This window comes from Dicentrarchus labrax, unplaced genomic scaffold, assembly GCF_905237075.1.
Source record: "Dicentrarchus labrax unplaced genomic scaffold, dlabrax2021, whole genome shotgun sequence".
NCBI lineage: Eukaryota > Metazoa > Chordata > Actinopteri > Moronidae > Dicentrarchus > Dicentrarchus labrax.
The window spans coordinates 25714957-25735306 of NW_026136720.1; the positions used below are offsets into that span (position 1 = coordinate 25714957).

General features: G+C 39.5%; 1 protein-coding gene across 2 annotated transcripts in view; it reads left to right on the top strand.

Annotated features, from left to right (window-relative positions):
- Window positions 1–20350, top strand: part of LOC127353683 (cytosolic carboxypeptidase 4) — a 194130-nt gene that overhangs the window by 134991 nt on the left and 38789 nt on the right. For both annotated transcript variants that reach the window (XM_051383150.1, XM_051383151.1), the window contains 4 exons: window positions 13521–13650; window positions 17210–17341; window positions 17548–17610; window positions 18319–18432. In XM_051383150.1, coding sequence (XP_051239110.1) covers window positions 13521–13650; window positions 17210–17341; window positions 17548–17610; window positions 18319–18432 — 439 coding nt within the window. The remainder of the gene's footprint in view (window positions 1–13520; window positions 13651–17209; window positions 17342–17547; window positions 17611–18318; window positions 18433–20350) is intronic.

A 20350-nucleotide genomic window follows, 5' to 3' on the forward strand; every position in this document is an offset into this window, starting at 1 on the left:
CCCAACGCCGAGATCGCTGCTGAGACTTCACAATGCAATCGACCCGCCATGATACTCACCGCAGACAGGACAAGTAGAAACAAACGACAAACCACAAGTAACGCTCACAACATCCTGGCAAAAAGGCTTGTAGAGGAGCAGCAGAGATAGGCAGGCAGGCTAAAGCAGCTTAAATAAGGCGCCACGTAGATGTTTGCCAATTGGATGCTTGAGGAAACCAGGTGAGCTGTCAGCTGACTGTGTATGGTATCCAATGGGAAGCTTAGAGGAATCAGCTGATGTATGTTTATGACTAGCTATGATCGTATGATATAGCTGTAACTGAAAGCTAAGCCTGACTTTGTGCCCTGCCTGAACTAACGCTATGCTCAATACGTGATAAACCTGAGGTGGAGGCGACAGGATGATCACTTGATGCTGTTGAAGCGGCGATGACTGTAGATGGCCCAGGATTTGCAGGAGGTGGATTTAGATATTTCAACAGCGCACCTGAAGAGAGAAGAGGAGTAAGTGACACCGTTGGGTATTACAGTCTAATAATACATTAACAAAGAAATAATTTCACGAATAAAATTAAATGATAAAAATGAAAAACCTAAGAGATGCAAAACTTTCACTGTACTGTACATAAATGATATACAATGTTTCTGATATGCAAATTAGATTACAGTTAATCTTATTGACATTACAGTGAAATGCTTATTAGCCGAATCCAAAGAAGCAGTAAACTGCAGTATAATATAACATATGGGAATGTATTAACATTAATGATGTGCACTTTAACATGGATGTAAAGTGTAACACTATAAACACACTTTAGATAATACTGAACTATAACACAACAAACAACAAGGCTTACAACTCTAATATATAAAGGTGTGTGTGAAAGGAATAGCATTTGATTGACTGGTACAAGCAGAGCAAATGTTAGCTAACCAATAATACATACAAATAAAAATGTAGACAAATATAAACACCTGCTGAATAGATCTAATCTTTACAAATGTCCCTGAGAAATATAAGATGGGAGTATTACTTTTTTCCATAACAGCTGTTAGGCCCCTCCATAACATGAACTGACCTTAAAATGAGCTAAAGCTATTTATTGATTAGGAAACCGTATTAGACTAAAGGTTACTACCATTCTGCAACAGACAAATCATTTCATGACATTATCTCTACTGTACCTCTGTCTTTGTCACGTTTTTCCTCCTCTTCCTTTCTTTTTTTCCTTCCCTGGCCACCGGAAAGTTTTGGTCGTTTTGACATTGTTAATGGTTTCTGGGGTCACGTCAGAAAACTCAACCATCTCCCAGAGAGCAGGTAGAGTCTACTCAGTCAGAGGTGGAGGGGGGGCAGGGAGCTTAATAAAGTTTTATTATTATTTAATAGGCTTTGCTATGCAGTAAAATTAATGTGGGCTTATTTTTTTCATACTAAGAAATAATAGCATCAACTAGTTTTAGTACAAAAATATTGAAAGTTGCAACTTTTTTTTTTTCCCATTGTGGCACCCCCTAGATGGACGGCTCCCTTAGCATTTGCCTATACTGCCTATGCCACGGCCGGCACTGCATACTGGGCATAGACAGTTTCAGATAACTTAACAGTGCAAGGACTAATGTTACTGTACTGATGTGTTTTATTCAGGTTATGTTGTTGTGATGTTGATATAATTAATGCAGGTTACTGTAGTAACTGTAGTCTTGGAGACAGTGCTAAGGTGATGTTAGTTTAATGTTATGCTTCACACAGGCATTGTCTTTGCATGCCACTAACTTCCTTTTAACCCTGTAAGACCCAAATATAGAAAAACCTCTAAAAAATTATTTTACCTTTCAGATGTTGTTGTAGTAGGCCTTTGATGCAGAAATTAAAGAGTTTTTAAAAAATAATGTTTATGTAAGTTTATAGAGAAATGTTGTAATATTGCAACATTGGGCTTGGTGGGAGCAGAATTTCTGTATTTGTACTCATGTTGTCTGAACAACAATTCAGAACAACTACGGGTTAATTTGCAGGGTTGATTGCTTACTTAGCCCCATAAAGGTATATAACATTAATAATAATCACACATTAGTCATTTATTAAAAAACTGTTAAACAGGACAAAACTCTAGTTTTTCTAGCAACTTCTTCATTCTTTTTTTTTTCATGACTGACTTTCATTGTTAGTGAAAGTCCCAAAACAGTTCTTGTCCTCTGAAAGCAAGGCGAACATCACACTTGCTGCATTGGTGTTGGTGTATCCTTTATTGTAGTGTCTGCAGCGTCCCTCCTGTCTTCACTGGGAAATGTGCAACTAGGTCCTTGCGTACATCCAATGTAGGTGTGCACATCTCTTGGATGGTCTCTCTGAGCATTCGAGGGCTTTCTGATGTCACTGTCTGTGATGCTGGGCTCCCTTTGCCTGAAGATGGTCATCTCTTTGGAGTTCGAAGTGTTGTGTTTACCAGGATGAGAGAGGATGCTAGCTGTGCCTGAAACTGTCCCTGTTCATTGTCTCTTTGCTAGACATCTTGAGAGCTTTGCAGTCCGCTTGTAGAGGGCCAGGCATTGACCACAGCGAGGATGATGGTGTGCCAGAAGATGTACATGTACCAGCGACGGGATTTGTGGGGAACTTATATTTGGCTGTAATGGTCCACAATCCATACCTCCCTGTACTTGTTGTGGCCCAAATGTAGGCCTCTCACTTCATGTAGGTTCTGGTGGCTTTGGTGGTGATTTCTGCACGGTTCGTTAGCAAGGATGTGTGCGGCCCTGTTGTCATACCTTTGACGCACGATGTTGTGATCCCTCCACTCTGCGTCTAGCTTCTCCCCTTTTTTCAGCTCTTCTCGTTCAGGTTACGTTGGGTGGCGCCTGCCTGGCTGTTCCCACTTATATTCCCCATCGGGTTTCCTATAATGGACACGGTGGTGTTGTCTGCATACATTTTGTAGTTCTGACTTCTGGTGTGTGGGAGCTTCTCCTCCCTGACATCGTTCGTTTGGCTGTTCGTTGCTGCCTTGTGCGTCCCTCTGCCGATTCCGTTCTCCCCACACTTTGATCCCCTGGGTTTGGTTGCCTTGCATATATTGTTGTGCTGTGATTTCCCCTGATAGGATCTTTCTACTGCCTTGACGCTTGTTTGTCTCACTTTCTGCTAAAGATATGCATCCCATCACGCCATTTGTAACATCTGCCTTGCTACATACTGCGTTTTGTGTCTCTATTATCTACTAAAGGAAATGCATACCCCCCTTTTCCCCCCCTCGGACATTCCCTTTCCCGAACTGATTGTCTGTTGATATCCTCTTGTGGCAAGTCTGGATTTTAGGTCGTTGGTAATTAACTACATTTTTAGGATAAAACTTTTAAATCAGTCAATTTGACCAGAACCACAAGGGTGAATGTATACTGTCCATGTATAAGAAAATACTTTGTTGGGCGTGGTGTGTGGGGGATGCAACCTGTTTGGGCCCTGCAACAAGCCTGCTTTTTGACTCACACTCCCCGTGTTGTGATTGCACAATATTACAAGCTCTAAATGAAATTTGATGAATCTATCCACAATAACTACTATGTACATGCTCTGGCATTGTAATAACAACCAAAAAATGTAAGCTTTTCTTACTGATCTGATGATTTGTCCATGAACAAGGATGTTGTTAGAACCTTGAGTTGGTGGTTCTGGCCATGGGGGACTTATAAAAATGTCCTCCATAGCATTGTGGACTGACATGGACCCATGACTTGTAATGTGGTGACTGATATATCGTTGTTTTGATGGCTAAGGTAACGTTGTTTTTACAACGGTGTTGGGTTAACGGCACAGTTAATCTGAGATCACACACACACACACACACACACACACACACACACACACACCTTTTTCTTAAGCTTAGGTTTAAGCTGGATTGACTGATCAAGAGACAAATAAATTATTGGCTATCCTTTCCCTTCTTTAAGGGTGGTGCCCTGAGGATCATAGCATCCATTTTCATTAATGTATAATCACCTGAAAATGAGAATTGTGTTTTTGCTGCCTTAGAATGAGCTGTATTTATTTACAGAAGGATCTGTCATGTTTCTACAGTAGTCCAGAAAGGACAAATCAAACACTGGCTATAAATAGGGCTCTTCACTTTAGTTTAGTCACCATAGTTTCTTCTTCACACTTGTAAAAGGAGGATGAGGCGACTGGGGTGCAATCTACAACTTCACCACTAGATGCCACTGAGTCATATACACTTGCTCAAGTGTCTCCTGCTAGTCTCAAATTGTGAAAATAAATCATTCTATACAGCTGCTCTTCACTCTGTTGCATCATGGAACCCTGCCAACTTATTCAAAGCTGCATTAAAGCTGCAGGTAGGTAGCTTTGAGGGCGGCTGTGGTGCAGATGCAGAATGGGTCGTCCCCTAATCGGAAGGTTGTTGGTTCGATCTCAGGCTCCTGGTGCCACATGTCGAAGTATCCTTGAGCAAGAACTGAACCCTGAATTTCTCCCGATACCGTGCATCGGTGTGAATGTGTGTGAATGCATTAGTTTCTGTTTGATGGGCTTTGCCATCGCTGTGTGAATGTGGGTGAAAGGGTGAATGTGGCACGTAGTGTAAAAGCGCTTTGAAGGAAGACTAGAAAGGCAAGTACAGGTCCATTTACCAAATAACTTTTAGTCATATTTGCTGAAACCTTCACTAAATCCTGACAGTAGTACATGAGACAGATGATCTGTGAATTTATCAGGTTCCTCTGGCTCCTTCCAGTACTTACTTGCAAGAATCCACCGTGCCTGAACGAAAACAACGAGCTAGAGCCGACAACCACCAACCCAGTGTCTTTCCAACTTTCATGGCTGATTTTTTTCTTTCAACAGGGTTAGGGTTAGGGTTTCAACTTCCGGGTCAATCCCCGTCTCAGGCCAGGTGGAATTTTACAAATGGTAAATGGAAAATTGACCTGTAGTTGTATAGTGCCTTTCTAGTCTTCTGACCACTTAAAGCGCTTTTACACTATATGCCTCATTCGCCCTTTCACACACATTGGCAAAGCCCATCAGACAGAAACTAACTAATACATACACATTCACACACCAATGCACAGCATCGTGAGCAATTCTGAATTCAGATACATTGGCATGTGGTGGGAGTAGCCGGGGATCGAACCAAAAAATAAATAAATTTAATGCGCCATTAGATATGCTGTTCTAGGCTCATCTATGTTGAAAAGACAACTACTTCACAGACCCGGAGCTCTGTCTATTATATATACTATCACTGATCACATCTTAAGTTAGCTAGCAAATGTTGGCAAAATGCTAGATATCTAGCTAGCTAATCCACATCAATCGTTTGCTCGTTGGGTGTTTTTCCGACATTTTTTCCCCATTCATTCTTTACGTAGAATTCCCAGTTTTCTTTTTTTTGCCCTTATTGCCTTCATTTGATAGGGACAGCCGAAGATAGACAGGAAAGGGGGGCAGAGAGAGAGGATGACACGCAGCAAAGGGCCGCATGTCGGATTCAAACCCTGGGCCGCTGCAGCAAGGACTCAGCCTCAGTACATGGGTCGCCAGCTCTACCCACTGAGCTAACCGGGCACACGAATTCTCAGTTTTTTTATTTTTAACTCTTAAATACTCATTTATACTTTCAGCTAGAAACTCCATTCAAACTCTCAAATATTCCAGATCCTTCAGACATTTAAGCTATCATTTCATTTTTCAAATCTTATTAAAACTTATCAAAATAAAATAATAGAAGTCAAAAATTCTGTCTTAAACTAGCTAGATTAGTACATCAAAATGTAGAAAACTCACCACACGTTGTTAGCAGGCTCTCGTCTCGCCGATGATATCCCCATTTTGGTGATAGGAGTTAAAATCTCTATCTAATGAAGCCTCTAGACAATGTTGAGGAAAGTGGTCTCTTTAAACCCTTATCCTAGTGTGTTCTTTTAATGAAGCAATAGGAGAAGATTTAGTTTACTCAATAATCAGCTTTATTCTTAACATCAGTAGAATGTGCAAAGTTTACAGAGCTCTGGGTCCAGACTATAGTATCCCTGACAAGCAACAAAGTGTGTGTCAGTTCACGAAGTCCGACTCTCTATCTCTCCCTGACCCAGTGTTTTATAGTACATCCGTGAGAAACGTCACAATAAGGCGTCGTCTTCTTCCCATCAGCTGTAGGCGCCTTCTCTCCTCGTGGTATCTGACTCCAACATCATGCTGACGCCTCTGGGTGTAATCTGAAACTTCACATACAAATAGACATACATACAAATAGACAATATGCCTGTTCTTTGCTACAGATTGACTAACACTCTCTGTTCTCTGCAACACACTGATTAACACTATCTAATCTTCACATGTAAATGACAACTTGTTCATTTCACAATATGGAGTTGTTTTGCATGATTATGTGGCACTCCCTATATCTCAAGATCCTGTTGTACGGCTGCAGGGAGAAACTGTGATTAGTGTGACCCTAATCGTTGCTGTTAGTTTGCTGTTTATCCATCCTGTTTCTCAGTACGGAGTTCATGCAATATATCAGCCTTCTATTTATTACATGGTGCTCAATCATCCTTATTTGCTAATGCAACTTTAATCAACTTAATCAAACATATATGTTTTTAATCATTGGTCACATGACGGATATAAAACATAACATATCTTCAACAAGCAAAGAGATTGACTGACGACAGATTTTCAAGTATTCTTCAAGCTTTTACTAAATTCAAATCTTCAAAAATATTCAAGATCTTGACCATATTTAAGGACATTTATTCAACTTTTGAGTTCCTTTCAAAGCGATTGTTTCTCAGTTGTCTAACCACTTTTCATCATATTCAAACTCCCTTCTACGCTTATTCATCTTATATCTAATCATTCAGTTGGAAACAATATTAAACCTTATGAGACATATTCAACTTTTTAATCCAATTCATAGTAATTAGACTCTTTCACAGTTTTCCAACTACAACACCGGTTACTTCAGTTACTTCCAATAAATTAAAGCCAGTGATTCAGTATAACAACAGCTTTGTAGCTTTTATAGATTATTATTTAACTTTTAGGGCCAGCGTTAAAACTATAAGAATTCAAGTGCTACGGTGCTGGTTTGTTTATTGCACATTGTCCTATTGCATGATTTAGTATTGGAGTTCCATTTGAAAAGTGTCCTGAGATAACTTCTGTTATGAATTGATGCTAAACAAATAAAATTTAATTGAATGGAATTGAATTGAGTTCAGCAGCTTGATAGAAGTCGGGACGAACGGTAACTTCAGTCTGTTTGATTCGCACTTTGGCCCACGGAGTCTTCTTCCTGATGGCTGAAGGTTCGTATTCAGAGAAGAGGGGATGTTAAGGGTCCACAATGATTTTTTTCCCGCTTGTTTCATGACTGTGTGCTCATATAGGCTCTGTATGGGCTCATATTCTTTCCTCCTTATTATCCTCATAGCTATTTTGTGCGTGCTGGCCAGCCTGCTTTTCAGCTGCACTGTTAAGTTGCCAAACCATGCTTTGAATCCATATCTAATGATGCTCTCTAGGATTGCCCTGTAGAACATCACCATGATCTGGCTGCTCACACCATACAGTCGCAGTTGCCTTAGAAAGTACAGTCTCTGCTGAAGTCCAGCACACACGTGATCAATGTGTGTTTTCCAGCAAAGAAGGTTGTCTATATGGACACCTAAATATTTATACGAGGACGCTAATTTTCTGGTTTCTGATGACCACTGGCTTGTGGTCAGTCACTTCTCTCGGGTCAAAGACCATCTCCTGTATTTTGGTGACATTTACAATAAGATGGTTGTTGTCACACCACTTGATAAAGGTGGCTATCTCATTATGGTACACAGAAGGGTCCATGTCCTTGTGGAGAAGGCTCAAGATAGTGTACAGTGTAAAAAGTATAGGTGATATCACACAACCTTGTGGGACCCCAGTATCACTACATTTGATCAAGGAAGGGTTAACACTCATATCCTTGAGCTTTTCTAAAAGCAAATAGGGCTGCACTGTATTAAATGCTGAACTAAAATAAATAAATAAAATTCTAGCATAGGCTTTTGTGTTCTCAAGGTGCTTAGAAGTAAATTGTGAATTGCAGAGGATGGCATCTTAATCTTTCTGCGTTTGTTCTTATAGGCACATTGCCATGTATCTAAGTCTGGCTTGACTTCTTTCTTGAGCAGAGACACTACCAATTTCTCTAAACATTTCATGACAATAGAGGTCAAAGCTACAGGACGAAAATCATTATTCACTGTGGCAGAGGGCTTTTAGGCACTGGTGTTATGATTGTCTTCTTCCACAAAGCTGGGACAGTGTGAGTGTCCAAAGACCATTGGAATATGGGACACCATGGTGATAGCACAGCAAGAAAGTCCATCTGGCCCAGTTGACTTCTTAGTGCAAACCTTACTAAAAAGGGACTGTATACTGGGTGAGTCCACTTCCAGGCAGTGGATGGCATCAGTATCTGGCAAAGACAACCACATACTGTCATACTGCTGAGAGAAGTTTTGTTGCTCAAAACCTCAAGTAAAAGTCATTCAGCTCATTTGACTTTTGTTGTTCATCCACAGTGATAATAACTTATCCAAATCAACCATTAAATATAGTAACAATATAGTACTCTAATTTGAGTGTTTATAAAAATTAAAGGAATATTACATTTTTAGTAATAGGCCTATTTATTTGCTAATTTGCACGTCAAGAATAGAATGCAGCAGGAGCTAACAAATGACATATTAACAGTAAGCTGTATTTCCAAGGGCATCTGGCACCTATATGTCACAGTTGATTTTGATACTATAAACCCACAAAACAAACACCTAACCAAATTGCACTGCCTGTTTGTAGTTAAATGACATATTAATGTCAGCTGTAGGTTTTGTTAAAGCTTACAGGATAAAATATGATCTGGCAGCAGATTCCCAATGGCATTGTTGAAATGGGCACTACAAACAAATGTACACACACAGACATGCAAATTCACAGGCATGCCTGAGAGCAGGCAGCTGCAGTCCTGGGCAGAGGGGAGTAAATGTTGTGGAAAATATCAGTTTACGAAGAGTTTTAACTGTGTTAGATCCCTTTGTTCCTGTGTCTGCTACCCTGGGACAGCTGCGGCTGGGAGGCTACAGCACAGGCCTAGGGACTTAGATGAAGAGAGATGGTGAAAGAGATTAGTCCAAGACAGAGTAAAAGAGAGATGAAGGAAGGGAGGTAGAGACAACAGACTGAAGAAACTGCTGAACCTTAAAGGAATACACTTTGTTTTGGGGAAGTTCTCTTATTGGCAGTGGCGTGCACAGACTTTTTGATGGGCAGCGGGGGAAAGAAAAAGAAGGGCACATATAAGAGGCAACTTAAACCTGGCGGAAACCCTGATATGCAATGCTAACACAACTTAACTTTACTGGCTAGCTTGGAAAAGCTATTCCCACAAGACGTAGTGAGGTAGCTCCTCCTTAAACATGCAATAGGCATCTCTACCTAATAATAGAACTTAGAAGAGGGCAGTTGAGTGTTTTTTCCACCCAAGAGGGCAATTTAGTGTATTTTGCCTCCCAATAGGACAATTTAGGGAGTTTTGGCTCCCAAAAGAGCACTTTGGCACATGTTTTGGGTCCCAATAGGACACTTTAGCACGTGTTTTGGCTCCCAAGAGGGCACTTAGCACGCATTTTGGCTCCCAAGAGGGCACTTGAGGGCAGTTTAGCACACATTTTGGCTCCCCCCCTTGTGCACGCCACTGCCTATTTCAGAACTTGCCCATGAAATCAGTTGTTCCCAACTGGTTTTGCCTAAGTGCATCAGGAAATGAGACGGAAATAAACAAAGGGCAGTCAAGGAAACAGAAAGCATTCAAATGCATCGCAGCATCTTTATGTCACCTGACATTTGCGCATAAAATGACATGCCATTTCACCAATGTAAGTCTGTAGATGACATTCCCTTTTTTTTTCTTTTTGCATGTAATTTAATAACTCTCAGAAACAAATTGCCTTGTTATTCATACGCCACTTGGTGATACTGCTGGCGACATGTCAACAAGTTTTTCTGATCTGTTGCTGGCTACAGCAGGAAAACTTAATTTGTCTGTGCCTTCTGTTGTTACAAATCACTTTGGAAAATACATCTGTTTTATGATGTTACAGTGCTGTGGTTATGTTTAGTAGGGTTTGGGTTACTGGAACAACTGATGCATAAGGCAACAGTATTATTTTTGGAACACAGCCAGAGTTGACACAGTGAAAGAGTGTAAAACTCTGCTAGGAGCTCTGTGAGGCTCTCAGGAACAGTGGTGCTTTGACCTAAATGCTAACATCAGCATGCTAACATTCTGATCTTTAGCAGATATTTACCGTGTTTACAATCTTATTTTATTGTGTTAGTATGCAAACATTTGCTAATTGGCAGTAAACAAAGGACAGCTGAGAATGGGGGAAATATAATTAGTTTTGCAAGTATTTGGTCATAAACCAAAATATTGGATAAATACAGTGTAAAAGAAGTGGTTACTATCAGGCTTTACATTAGCCGGCACATGCCAGCTTTTGGCTGGTATCATATGTAGTTGTCCGGCAGATGAAAATATCATATAGTTTAATATTGTGTGACCTATAAGCTATGCCAAGATCATTTAAAAGGAAACTTATATTATGCAAAGGTTTAGTGGGGCGGCTGTGTTTCAGAGGAAGAGCGGGTCATCCCCCAATCGGAAGCGTGTTGGTTTGATCCCCGGCTCCTCCAGCCACATGTCGAAGTGTCCTTGAGCAGGATGCTGAACCCCAAATTGCTGTTTTATGTTTAAAATCTCTGGCAGCGGACAGCATGAAATCTGCTGGATCTGATCATCCTGCTAGGAGTAGAACATGAAAGTATAAAACATGATATTTCCTGTTGCCAGTAGGTGGTGCTATCACTATAGCTGAATATAATCACATAGACGTGTTCAGGGCGGGACTCTTATCAAACTTGAAGTTTCATTGAGATTGGACCATGTACACTTAAGTTATGACAGCTTCCTTTTTCATGGCGAATTGTCAAAATTAGACGCAAAGCCAGGGTCACACCGTTCAACGGAATGTCGTAAATAGCACAACTTTTCATCATGAATGTCTTTAGATTGCGCTAATTAAATTTGAAGTTGATCCAGTAAATTCCCTAGGAGGAGTTCGTTCAAATACAACGTATGCAAATCGACGAAAATGACCACCAAATGCAAAATGGGTGACTTCCTCTTGGGTTTGGGTTATGGGTCCAAGAGGCATTTTTGCTTGTCCCATCATTATAGACTGCGTACCAATTTTCATACATGTCAGTCAAACGTGTCTTGGGGGCTGATTCTGGGGGGCGTGGCTAAGCCACTTTGCGACGCCCATGTACAGGACCAAGACAGTACCTTAGCCTTTGCCACGACTGAATTTTGTGCAAAGTTTCATGAGTTTTCAGGCATGTTTAGCCCCCCAAAAAGTGTTAAAATTGTAACAGAAAAGCTGGCAACATGGTTCCACACAAGTTCTTAAGATTCATAAAATGTCATCGTTATCGTCCTAAGGAACTTCTGACAGAATTTCAGCTAGATAAGATAAATCTGCTGGAAGATATACATAAAAGTAAAAAATTACATTTCCTTTCACCACTAGGTGGCACTCTCAATATTAGTGAATATTATCACATAGATGTGTTCAGGGCGGGACTCATCCCTCTTTCATGGCGAGTCGTTGAAATTCCACGCCATGCCACACGCACGTCATTCGACAGAATGTCGTAAATAGCACAACTTTTAATCAAGAATGTCTTTAGTTGGCTGTGTCCAAATCTGAAGACGATCCGATCAATTCCCTAGGAGGAGTTTGTTCAAATACAACGTGCAAATCGGCAGAAATGGCCGCTAAACCCTTTATGGCCGACTGGGTTTGGGATATGGCGTCCACTGGATTTTTTGTTCGTCTAGATAAGATCTACGCGTGTGCCAATTTGTATGCATATCGGTGAAAGGTGCCCCGGATAGTACAGTTTATGGGCCCCTGAGGGGCCATTTTGCCATGCTCATAGTGGACCCCTTGAAAATACGAAAGCGGTTGCTGGCTCAGTCCCTAATAATATCAGTAATATTAGCAATGGGAGTCAAACAGTACCATGGCAGGAGGCTCCACCAGGATCCATGAGAACCTGCGAGACGAGAAAGCACAAGGACTCCAGGGAAGAAGTTAGTAAGATACATTAATGGGACATGAATGTGTGCAGAAAGAGAGGGAGAGGATAAGACGAGCTCAGTGCATCATGGGAAATCCCACGATAGTCTAGGCCTATAGCAGCATAACTAAGGGATGGTTCAAGACTCACCTGATCCAGCCCTAACTATAAGCTTTATCAAAGAGGAACATCTTAAGCCTACTCTTAAATGTGGAGAGGGTGTCTGCCTCCCGAACCAAAACTGGAAGCTGGTTCCACAGGAGAGGAGCTTGGTAGCTGAAGGCTCTGGCTCCTGTTCTACTTTTAGAGACTATAGGAATCACCAGTAGCTCTGGTAGGCAGTGTTCTAGTGGGGTAATAGGTTACTATGAGCTCTTTAACAAATGTAAAATCATATATATATTTAGACTGTTTGTCTTCTAGCGATCTTCATCAACTTCAATAATTTCTCCATTGAAGCCATCAACCTGTCTGTTAGACCCCTAAACCCTAGACCCTAGAACCTCGAACTAGTCTTACCCTTAATTGACAGGGAGCAAGTAACAAATGCATGGATTAGTTTTTCTGCATCCATCCGTGACATGATGTGTTTAATTTGTATAATGTTGCGTAAATGAAAAATGGCAGTCCTGGAGGTTTGCTTTATGTGGGAATTTTAGGGCATATCCTGATCAAAGATAACTCCAAGATTCCTGACAGTGGTGCTAGAGGCCAAGGTAATAACATCTCGAGTAACTATATCTTTAGACAGTGAGTCTCTGATGTGTTTGGGGCCAAGTACAAGAATTTCAGTTTTTTCTGAGTTTAGCATCAGAAAATTGCAGCTCATCCAGGTTGTTATGTCCTTAAGACATGTTTGTAACTTAGATAACAGATTAATTTCATCGGGCTTGATCAACAGATACTGTATACACACAAGTTGTGGTCCATCAAGGATCAAAAACTCACACCATAAGAGCAGTTTTTCTTACCTTATGCTTCTTGACTTTTGCAATACTTGTTTTTCATCTTTTTTTTTTACCTGATTCTGACAATAATCAGCTTGAGGAATCATGTAAGATTTACAGTAGCATGTTTACGGTTTGCTTGTGTTATTCAGTCTACATATGGAAGATATTAACTTCAAGTGGGTTTTCAATTAACCTGCATTATATTTTCTATTTATTTTCATAGTTGCGCTCTCTCAAATCACATTCACTTAAATACACCAGCCATAACCAACACCATAATACTGTGAGGTTAAACTGGTTGACCAAAAGCACTTACAGTACATATTTCCTATCTGTCTCTTCTGTTGTGTGTCTCCTCAGGAATCGCTGTGATCTGAACAGCGAAGATCTGAATCGTCAGTGGTCCAAACCACACCCGGTCCTCAGTCCAACCATCTACCATACCAAGGGTTTCCTGTACTACCTCAACAGTATAGGACGAACTCCACAGGTGAGATACATTATGCTCTTCTATATTTTTAACTTCTTATCTTGATGGACTAACATTACCAAAGTGGTTTACATTGCTTGTAACTGAAACATAAGCTAAGCATAGAAGTTGTCCAACAAATCAGCAAAGGTTGTTTTTGGAACACTAGGGGTGTAACAGTACATGCATTCTTTTATGTCTACTACTGGCACTCATGCAACAGAAATTCGAGAGAAAAGTTTTAGCAGTGCACCAGTCGTTGTCTATCAGCTAGACTCCTTGGCATAACCCAAACTTTCCTCATACATGCTTCCCCTTGGGCACATTATTCATAGACATAATCTCTTTTCATTTTTATGCTGATTATACACAGTTGTACTTGCCTGTTAGATCCACAGACCCTGGAATGCTGAGTTTGCTGAATAACTACCTTTGTGACATAAACAACTAGATGTTAAATAATTTATTTCTGCTAAACTCAAACAAAACAGAGATCCTTGTCATTGGCTCTCACCATGTGTCAATTCTGTTGGTCAGTCTGGTTGGACAGTAATTTTTGAGCAGAACACCACAAAGCTTGGGTATCATGTTTTTAAAATCTAATAATATAATTAAAATATTCAAAGATATGATATCTATTAACATTATAACAGGACACAGGGACCATTTTACATGCCTTAATCTCATTACATCTTATTACCTGCCTGCACCAAAAATGTATTGATCAACTTCAGACTGTAGAGAACAAAAAAAACATCAAGCATTTTACCGTACAAATAAAACAGTCCAGTTTTAGCTTCTTTACATTGGCTCCCAGTATGTTTTGGAGTTGACTTTTAGAGGTCTTCCTTGCCTTCCCCACTGCTATATCCCCAAACTTTTAGTACCGCACAGGCCAGCTCATACTTTGAAAGCCTCGGGCAGAGGTCTTTAGTCTATTTTTTCTATCCAGAGAGGGACAAAGCATTTGCAGTCAGGTGCCTGAGGCATATCAGGCCGGCTGAAGTCCCTTCTTAAAACATCCTTAGCCTTTTCCTAATTTTATTTCCTTTAATCATAAATGTTGTTGTTTTATCTGATTGAAATTTTCTTTTAAACTTGATGACTTTGGGACCTGAGTTTTATTTTATTTTTTGTGAAGCACTTTGTAACTATTATTATTATTATTATTATTATTATGTGTTGATTAGTGGAACAAGATGGTAAATGGTAAATTGACTGTACTTATATAGTGCCTTTCTAGTCTTTTGGCCACTCAAAGCACTACATGCCATACTCACCCCATTCCCACACATTCATACACTGATGGCAGTGGCTGTCATGCAAGGTGCCAACTGCTCACTAAAACAGAAACTAAGCATTCACACACATTCACACACCGATCACGCACAGCATTGGGAGCAATCTGGGGTTCAGTGTCTTGCTCAAGGACACTTCGACATGTAGCGAGAGGAGCCGGGGATTGAACCTTCCGATTGGAGGATGACCTGCTCTACATCTGAGCCACAGCACAACAACAAGACAAAACCAGCAGCATCTCACTGCAAATGCGGACCTACAAGAGTGTTCAGCACTACAATGTACCTTCACCTGTAATAAATAATTGTGTATATATATATATTAATAGAATAATTCCAAATAACTTTATTTATCCCTTAGGAACTTAAAGGTATCAATGCAAACACATCACATAACCAGACAGTCAACAAACAAGGAGTAAGCAATATATATACAAGTGAAATTTAACATGTTTAAAATGTTGGTTTTTAAAATACTTAAAATATTCAAAAGGCCACCAGTAAATATTGTAAAATATTTAAATATTATATATATATATATATATATATATATATATATATAAAATGCCACCAGTAAGACTAGGTATGCCTAGTAATGTCCATAAATAAAATAGTATATGTATGGTTCCACGTCCAGAACAATGATTATGCTGCTCATTCTGATGATCTTGTTCAGAGAGATCTTGTTATATTGAAGGTGATGATGGATTTGATGAAGCACCTATAAAAAGCTAATAAGACAGTTTTGTGAATTGGAAGTTCACAGTTTCCCTTAAGAAGAAGAGGCATTGCTGACATTTGGAGAAGATGATTTCACTGTACTGGTTGAATGAACTGTCTATGTCATTGATGGAAAGCAATGACCAGCTCCTTAGTCTTAGAGGCATTGAGTCTGGAACTGCCCTTTTGATTTAGTGGTATACAGGTCAAAGACTTACAATGAAGCATTATTTCTGTCATTTATTTGTTCATTTTCCTGCCTGACAATACACCAGTATTTGAGTGCATTCACTTTTACTGTAAGAGCTGAGCAGAAATAATGAGCTACTGTTAAATGTTTACACATTGGAACACTCATAATTTAGTAAAAACAAGACTAAAAGTCTAAAAGTCAGACCCAGTCCGTTTCTTTCTTTCCATTTAATTATAATCTGAGCCTATTCCAGCAATCACTCTGATGTTGTTTCCTGATTTCCTTTAAAACACAGAATAAATTAGATTCCAGCTGCAGCAATGAACAATTTGAATAGTTTAAATCAATGGGAGCATAATTAATACAATGAATGCCCTATTATTTACATCTTCCCTCACTATACCTGCAGCCGATAACTGAGGCTGTGGCTCAGAGGTAGAGCGGGTCATCCACTAATCAGAAGTTTGGCGTTTCGATCCCCGGCTCATATCGCTGCATGCCAAAGTGTCCTTAAGCAAGACACTGAACCCCAATTGTCTGAGTGTGTGAATGATTAGTTTCCGTTCTGGTGAGCAGTTGGCACCTTGCATGACAGCCACTGCCATCAGTGTATGAATGTGTGTGAATGAGGTGAGTGCGGCATGTAGTGTAGTGTAGTATAAGTACAGGCCATTTACCATTTACCATTATTCAGCCAGACACAAAGCTGAAAGGTGTAAATGTGCTCTGCATGAGCATATATGTCTGGCTGATGTCAGGCAAAAAATTGCACCTTCAAGCACAATGTGTGCCAAAAACTATCCCACAGTACAGTACAACAGCACTAGTCATCTGTTCCAAAACAGAACAGGAGGCATGGGTAGATTTTAATAAGGGTGTGTACATCTTGTTTCATACAGACATCAATATTGGTATCTTTATATCATAACTACAACCTTTCCCTAATCTTGAAGGCAAACTATGGTTTATTATAACTTGGGTTTTATTATCATGGCCCAGGTCATGGTGTTTATCAGTTATGATTTTATTGGAGGCACCAAAATGATCACACTCAGAAGTAGATGAGCCTTGAGAAACCTTTTGGGGTCCCTCCCCATTGCCACTGTGGAGGAACCTTTTCAGTCTAAAAAGGTTCTGCGAGTGTTTTGTTATTGATTATTGTCTGTACTTCATATATATATATATATATATATAAATGCAATTCATTGTTGAAACAAGTTTATCTATACAATATTGTCAATAACACTAACAGGTCAAGTAACTGAATATAACATACAATAAGAAAGCATTATTAGTTAATTGTTTTGTTTGTGTGGATGTTAAATGCAGCCCTACAAATCTCTGTGTCTCTCCGTGTTGCATGTTCCAGGTCTTCTGTGACTACCACGGCCACTCTAGAAAGAAGAATGTGTTCTTGTATGGCTGCAGTGTTAAGGAGACACTCTGGCAGTCGGGCTCTGCTGTTGACACTGTACGATTGAGGGAGGACCCTGGATATAGGGTAAGAAACACACACAGACAGCCAAATCGGCCATATGCGAGTGTGTGCCAGCCACTTCAGTTTAAAATGCGACGTGGTCTTTATGTCCAATTGGTAGCAGTTAAACCATAGAAACCACCAAGCAAATGTCTGCCAGTCTTTCTGCTTTTGATTGTCAATGTTTCTCTCTTTGCCTCTTCTTTCTCTATCTATCTTTCTTGCTCTAGACCATTCCAAAGACCTTGGATCGCATTGCACCAGCCTTTTCTTTCAACAGCTGCAACTATTTGGTAATATTAATTAACAGTTAAGGTTTTTTTGTATTTTTTATTATTTAAATCATTATCCCACATTTGTCTAAATTATTTCCTTTGACCATTATTGTAACCAGTATCTATGTTATTATTGTAGTTTTATGGATTGTCAATATTATTCTCCTCCTGATTACATTGTAATCATTTTATTATTTAGTGTGTCTTTTTTTTCTCTCCAGTGTTTGTGTTGTAAATATTATTGATATTATAAGGGTTTAAAGCTACAATAGGTAACTTTTATAAAGTAAACTTTTTGTCATATTAGCTATAACTTTCTCCTTTGCTCCTAGTGGCATTTGCAAGAATTCAATGCACCTGAAAATAAACCTATCTGAGCCAAGAAAGATGGTTGATTATTGAGTCTCATTCCAAGGTCAAATACAATTCTTTGGAAGACTCAACAATCAACTATCTTTAAACCACCAACCCAAACCCTCTAGGAATGAGACTCAACAATCAACCATCTTTCTCAGCTTTTTTTCACAAATGTTCTGTCTCATGCACTACTGGCAGAATATAGTGAAAGTTTTGGAAAATATTACAAAAAGTTATTTTTAGTAAAGCTACCTATGGCAGCTTTAACTTGTAAAGTCACAATAAAGAATAATGTGATATTAAAACCAAATCATATTTGATCTGTTTCCAATTTCACCTCCAGATTAATGTCTGATTTGAACTTGTCAGGTGGAGAAATCTCGCTCTGCCACCGCAAGGGTGGTTGTCTGGAGAGAAATGGGCGTGCTGAGAAGTTATACCATGGAGAGTACCTTCAACGGTTGTGACCAGGGAATATACAAGGTCTGTGTGATTGTGTGAAATATGCCTAAAGACACTTGCGACACTATGAGGTCCACTGGTAGCTAAAAGAAGCTCGGACCTCTAGTTTCTGTGCAGTAAATTGGTGATAATGCTGTAGCTGTATGTGTTCATTTTATTCTAGACGCATAGACTGACAGTCTCTATAACATTATACTGATATATTAAAAATATATCATCAACTCTAGCTAAAACAGCACACGTTACTATATGATGTGATAAATGAATAAGACTAAGAATACGATAAAAGTGTTTACCTTGTACCTTGTAAAGTAACAGAATACAGTACACTACAATAAGATCATATCTTAATAAGTTAACATAACAAAAAATGTAGTCACCCTATTGCCATGAAATAAACCTGACTCAAAAATGTATCGTTGAGATAATGAGCCAGTTGTTTTGAGTGGAATTCAATTTGTGCAGTATTAGGGATATAACTCCAGTTTGTTCCACTGACCATCAGGGGTTCAAATTTTATTTTAATTTAAATTTTTTTGTGTGGGTATTTACTGAGACTACAGATGTAATGACCACAGTTCATCTGATTTGCAAACAGTGCCACTCAATGAGACCTAATGTCGTGTTGTGTCCGACTTTTGACATGTGGTGCTCATGTCTGATAAGTAATAGAGCTTAAAACAAAGTGTTTTCTGCTCCTGAATTGTGAATACTGGGTATAGAGACAATACATTTGGAACTGTAGGTGTATTCATTTGGCACAAGGCTGTATTTGTGGAAATACTAGTTAAATCTCTAAGTCTGGTGTGTGACATTTGGAATTTTATATTGTATTCTGTCCCTACTAGGATGTAGTCAGGATGGCTAGCTTGGCAGATAGCTAAACATGCTATTTAATAAAAATCACAACATCAACAATAAAACAATAAAAGATAATAAGGGGAAAAAAACAGCTTTGCTTCAAGTCTTTTTCAGTGCAAAATAATCACAGTCAACATTCTGGCCACTCCCTTAAAGGGGGCAGCACACAGGTAAACACAAGTAATGCTTTATTTATATATTACTTTTTTTACACAGAGTTACAAAGTGCTTTACAAACAACAAATAAAAACACACAAACATATGTATGCATATATACATATAAATATGTACATGCATAACCATACCCAATCAAACAGACATAGGGAGCATGTAAATACAAACATAAGAAAGACGGAAGGATATGGAATGGAATTGCTTCTACTGATTCCGGTAGAGCTCTTTATGGTTCAGGTCTTCTGAGGGAGCTGACACAGATTCTATCTTCTAGGTTAAAAGCATAGCTGGAGTGAGTACAGTTGGCATGTCTGGATCTGATGACACAGGAACTATTGGCTGAGCATTCATTAGGGCAGCTACTATCTGCTATCAGTGTGATGAGAACTTCATGTGAGAGACTAGGGGAGTGCACCTAAAGCAACATGGCATCTTTGAGCAACCCCTATCATTCTTTCCCACACCCCTCCCATGTGGGAAGAGTGTGGCCTATTGAAGTCCCAAGTACAGCCCTGGTCCTTGAGGTAGGACTAAAGTTGGGCATTTTACGGTATTATTCTAAGTTCCTTGCAGGCACCAACAACATTTGTCCCAAAAGAGCTTAATTGGACCCATGATTGCAGTGAATCCTTTAAGGGCATTTATGGATTTTGATGTAGATAGAGAGACCTCCCCTGGTACAGCTAGCACAGACAGTCTATGGCCCAAATGCATCTAAGCCAGGGGTCTCAAACTCAACTTACCTGGGAGGTAGAGTCTGGGTGAGGCTGGGCTGCATCAAGTATTCCACAAAAAAAGAGTTTCAAGTATTCCAAAAAAAAAAAAGTACAACTGTTCCAATCTTCTCAATCTTTATTAATAACAGTTCAGAACATGAATGGTTCTTCAGGACATAGGCCTCTCT